Source organism: Nicotiana sylvestris, chromosome 7, assembly GCF_000393655.2.
Source record: "Nicotiana sylvestris chromosome 7, ASM39365v2, whole genome shotgun sequence".
Lineage (NCBI taxonomy): Eukaryota > Viridiplantae > Streptophyta > Magnoliopsida > Solanales > Solanaceae > Nicotiana > Nicotiana sylvestris.
In genome coordinates, this window is record NC_091063.1 from 159,735,066 (window position 1) to 159,740,533 (window position 5,468).

At 38.9% G+C, this 5,468-nt stretch overlaps 1 protein-coding gene across 1 annotated transcript; it reads right to left on the reverse strand.

Annotated features, from left to right (window-relative positions):
* Positions 1 to 332: 332 nt before the first annotated feature.
* Positions 333 to 4,704, reverse strand: LOC104244875 (G-type lectin S-receptor-like serine/threonine-protein kinase SD2-5). The gene has a single exon (XM_009800394.2). The coding sequence runs from the start codon at positions 4,517 to 4,519 to the stop codon at positions 1,979 to 1,981; it is 2,541 nt and encodes an 846-aa protein (XP_009798696.1). The 5' UTR covers positions 4,520 to 4,704; the 3' UTR covers positions 333 to 1,978.
* Positions 4,705 to 5,468: the final 764 nt, after the last annotated feature.

Sequence of the window (5,468 nt, forward strand, 5' to 3'; positions counted from 1 at the left end):
AGATATGTTATTAAGCCCACGGGTCGGCCCAGCCTAATCTTGGTCAAACCTCATGGGTCACGGGCTCACTTGGGCCGAACTTAAAAGTCTTATTTTTAAATGGACTAAAAAACCTTATTCCAACCCTATTAAATCATAGGCTGGGTTGGATTGGACCAACGAGCCAAACTCATATTAATGACTCAAATTAAAAATTTTATTTTTAGACTTAATAAATCAGGAACAAAAACCACTAATAATTTTTTGATACATTTTCTTCAATTCAAATGGTTATGTTGAATTGCTCCAATACCAGGGCGAGTGCATAGATAGACATTTTCACATATGCTATTTAGAGATTAGCCAGTACTTATTTCGTCTTGAAATTTCAAGCAAAAATTCCAAATTTCACGACATTTCAGGATATCTCAACAACAACTTCGAAAAAATAAAACGCCATTCCTTTCTTCAGGCGGGCTCCTGACCTCAACAACAACTTCAAAAAAATAAAGCGCCATTCCTTTGTTCAGGCGGGCTCGTGACCTCAATAACAACTTCAAAAAAATAAAGCGTCATTCCTTTCTTCAGGCGGGCTCCTGACCTAACAACAACTTCGAAAAATAAATCGACATTCCTTTCTTCAGGCGGGCTACTGACTTCAAAAATAAAGTGTCATTCCTTTCTTCAGGCGGGCTCCTGACCTCAACAACAACTTCGAAAAATAAATCGTCATTCCTTTCTTCAGGCGGGCTACTGACTTCAAAAATAAAGCGTCATTCCTTTCTTTAGGTGGGCTCCTGACTTCAACAACATCTTCGAAATTTTGTTCCAAAAAATATGAACTAAAAACTGAAATTCAGGAAGCACCGACTTAGAGTTGCTATCTCGTGTAATTTTCCAACACCGCCCCGGGCCAACATTCATTAGAATATATTTTTACCAAAGAAAATGAAAATGGGTTTTCTCACAATTATTGGACAGGGGAAAGGAAGATACCCCCCATGGCATTCTTCACAGGTAGATTAAACTTTTCATAATTCCTTTTTCCCATTTCTGAAACGTAATGTAGAAGTAGAACCCACATCTACTCTAGAAATATTGCTCTGATCACAGGCTACTTACCTTATTGAAATCAATGTGTCATTTCATGTTGTTTTTCCCTTTTGAATTTCTTGGTCACCTTTACTGTTAACATTAAGTTTTGATCAATTAAATCTCATTGCGCTGCTGATGCAAAAACGTATTCTCTTTCCTTTTCCCTAGCTCTCATTTGGAATTTTTTTCCATCTTGCCTCAGTGTGTTCTTCCTTGGTCTGAGCACATGCGAAAACATATTTGAATCTATGAAGATATGCCAACTGGTATGTTCTATGCTGCTTTTGCTGGGTTTTTTATTTGGCAATGGTGTCGGGCCAGCTTGCACGTGGCTCGACCATTTCACCGGGTACCTTGCTACCTCCCACTAGCACATGTGATGCGTAACTCTGTTCACCAACACTTACGTACACACGAAGAAATCACATTTTTCTGCTTCCTCGCAATTTGAACTTGAGACCTCATATTTGTCCCGCTATTTTATTAACCACTAGGTCACACCCTTTCGTGCAAGTTTTTGCTGTTGTTAGGGTGCCATAGATGTCATAAACCTTAGTATAATAAGTAGACCTCTTAGAAATATAAAATGTGCTGCTTATGAAGACTGATTCACAAGATACAAATTAGAAAAGAAAAACTGTATCCAGTTAAAAGTTAATTGGTTAGCTACTCAAGGTACTTTACTTTTCCCTTTATATTGTGCCATCTACTAATTTACCCGATAGCCAAATTTAGATGCCAACAAAACCAAAGCCGATGGAAGAAATTTTGGGAAACAGTATGTACAAGAGAAAGATGGATCAAGTGATGAAGCATGCAAATATAAAGGTAGATACAAGCTTCTATTCTTCACAAAATAAAGGATAGAAAGAAAATAAAACTCAAAATCTTTTAAGCTTATTGTTCACCTTGGTCCCGATAAAATTGAAGGCAGTATTGAACTGATAGTGGCTTCCCTCTGTTGGTTGCCTGCTCCAACCTGAGGTGCGTTTGTGAAATTATAATCCAAGTTGGTTTCAACAAACACCAACCCTTCCAGCGCCTTAACCACCAATGTCATTGAAGGCCTCTTGGTGAAGTCGCCCTGTAGACACCATGCAGCGATGCTCATCATTTGTGTCACTGCTTCTTTATGGCGCTGCATATCCTCATTAGTTTTGTCAACCATGTCCATGAGCAGCTCTTCCTCTACTTTTCTTTCAAAAACACTTAGCAAATGAACATCATCATCAGCCTGGGACAAATCCAAATTCTTTCGCCCACAGAGAACTTCCAAGAGCACAATTCCAAAAGCATACACGTCTACTTTCTCAGTGATCACTGACCTCAGCCATTCAGGGGCTAGATACCCTGGTGTTCCTCTCATTCTAGTTACAACTTTGCTTTTGTCTTTCTCAATTAGTTTCGACAACCCAAAATCAGAGATCTTCGCATTGAAATTTTGATCTAGAAGGATGTTTTGTGGTTTGATGTCCAAATGAATTATTTTCTGGCTGCACTCTTCATGTAAATAAGCTAAGCCTTTGGCAATATCTGATATTATCCTTTGCCTTGTATGCCATGTAAGCCCATTTTCTGGAGTTTTATGTGAAATCCACCTATCTAGTGATCCATTTACCATGTGCTCATAGATCAGAAGTCTGTGGCTCTTTTCAGCACAAAATCCAATGAGTTTTATCAAATTGACGTGGTGAATTCCACCCACTATCTTTACTTCTGTTAAGAATGATTCCATCACATGACCTACACCATCCAGATGCTTCACAGCTATTCTGGTGCCATTACTCAGTGTTCCCTCATATACAGAGCCAAATCCTCCTTCCCCTAGCTTTGTGCTGAAATCTGCTGTAATTATTTTCAACTCATTGTAAGAGAACCGAGTTAGCATTCCCGGTAAGATTGGCTCTAGATCCAGAAAATCCCCTGCCTTGCTGGACTCGTATGTCCGCTTTTTGAAAAGAACAAAGCAGGTACTGATACTTAAAATTATCCCAAAGAAAGCTGCAAGAGTAGATCCTATTATCACTCTGAGAGATCTTAATTTTTTCCCTCCAGAAATGATTGGAGGCTGATTCTGTGCCTTAGAGGAATCCTGTGACTTTGAGGAATTCTGCACCTTAAGAAATACTCTCGTGTCCGTTCCACCCTGGTTATCTATGAGAGAGAAGACCTCATTCATTAACAAACAGCTCCCTCTTCGAGCCCCATCCGAATCATATTCGAAAACAGCAGCTTTGCAGGAACAGTTGCTAAGGCAGGCCCTTTTGCAATCTTCCAACTTTTTCCCCTCAAGCCGTGATATGCTAGAATTTAGTTCATGATTGAACTCATATGCAAAATATGTGGTTTTCCGGAGCTCTACGAAACTATGATACTGCGAGGAGTTGCAGTAAATGGATGTCAGCTGAGAACATCCAAGATCTTGTTCCCTCTCAAAAAATGGCCTGAAGAAATTTCGTTCTGGCGGACAAGTACATTGCGTGTTTTTTGTGCAAATGCTATATCTTCCACACACCATTGGGTACCCACAGTTCCCTGCATATGTCGTCAAAAGATCAGATACCTCTTTCCAATTAAGTAGTCTCATCTCCCATTGGTAAACCCGTAAATGTCCATCAGGCCCAAGCTTTATGAATTGAGCTGGTGATGTAGGAGGGAATTGCAGAGAAGTAATGGTTTGACCATCAAAACTGAAATAAGAACTATCCGGATAAGGTGAAGCGTAGTAAAACTGAGGTGGGTCAGAATCTATGTAAGCGGCAAGGCTTCCATTGAGAATAGTTAAAGATAGAAAACCTTGACTCCGATTCGTTGCTGAAACGCTTGCTATGAGCTTCCGCCCAGCAACTAGACTCTGCCCCGGGAGCAAAGAATCCGTAGGATGATGAAAAGATTGCCAAATTGTGTGGTTGGTTTCATCAAAGAGTACGAGATTCCCTGTTTCTGTCAAGTTTAAGCCTGAAACAGATTTCCCATTTGTATTTGTAGACCAAACAACAATGCCATCAGAGTCTGCCAAGACCAAGTTACCATCCTGGCCTAGTTGTAAGGTTGCATTGGCTTTGACAGGATGATTTCGGTTAGCGGACCAAACAAACTGGGAATCCATATAATATGTGTCTTCGCTAGCAGGGACGTTATTGAATGCAAAAAAGATACCAAGAAAGCATTCGGTGCCTTCGTCGTCATTGCAATAGAAGGCAAAGAGGTGGCACTTAATGCCATCAGTTCCACTCAGAAGGATGGGTGTTAAGAAAGATAAGCCGAAGGTGGAATCAGCAAACGAAAGCGGCTTGTTGATCCAGTAAGTGGGAAGTCCTGCAGTAGAATTCAAAAGACTGGCATTTAGGTGCCACGAAACCTGGGGTGAGGCAAACCTGGATGACAAAAGGTGGAGATAAATGATGAGTAGTACAGGAAAATACAACCTCTGCTTCACAAACATTGCTTTCTAAACGAAGCTAAAGCTAAGAAAATGTTTGAAATCTGGTCCAGTTTGCTAGCTACATCTCTCTATGTTATACTAATGCCTGCTATTTTGCCTTTTTCTTTGAATGCGTGTCTCTTAGTCAATACAAGAGAGCGGCCTCACAAAAACTTTATATTAATGTTTTCCAAATGTGTTTATCGACTTTTAGCACTTATTTTATAATAGTCAGAGATAGAAACCTATAGACTGCTTTTAAACCTGTGAAGCATGAATATCATATAGTAATTATTTCTTTCCCCAGTATTCAAAAGCAAAGTGGGAAGACAGACTGTTGTCCTCCTTTTTCCTATTATTTTAAAGGATCTGAAGACTAGAGACAGACCACTTTCTCTTCTTTATTCTTAGACACAAGTTCCAGATTGCTTCTTGATAACTAAAAAATACGTAATACAAAATAAAAGTAGAAGAGAAAAGGAAGAGACCACACCAAGTCGGTGATCGGCAACTGCAACATGAGCGGTAAAACATTAATTCTACAATCTATCATGTCCCACGTCAAGAAACACTGTACATATATTTCATAAATTCTTAACGAAGTGAAGGTCTCTTCATACACTAAGTACATACATGATACATATAGGAAACACAAATACATAGTGCTTATTTCTTGCGACTATATGTATTTGAATTTTATTTCAAATTATGTATTGTTTTTTTTATTTCTTTTTACTTTAGATGAAGAATTAATAGCACTTATTTCCTAAACATCTTGAGATTGTAATTTAGAAAATGGAAAACCCGCAAGGGAGTTCAAAGTAATGGACAAATTGACAATTCAAATTGATTTTGCTCAATGAAGTTGCCAACTGCCGCTTACCATTTTTAATATTTTACATAGGGCACAATGGAAGAAATAGATTTATATAGGAAAACCTCAAAGAGTTGTCCACTTACAATATTTGGT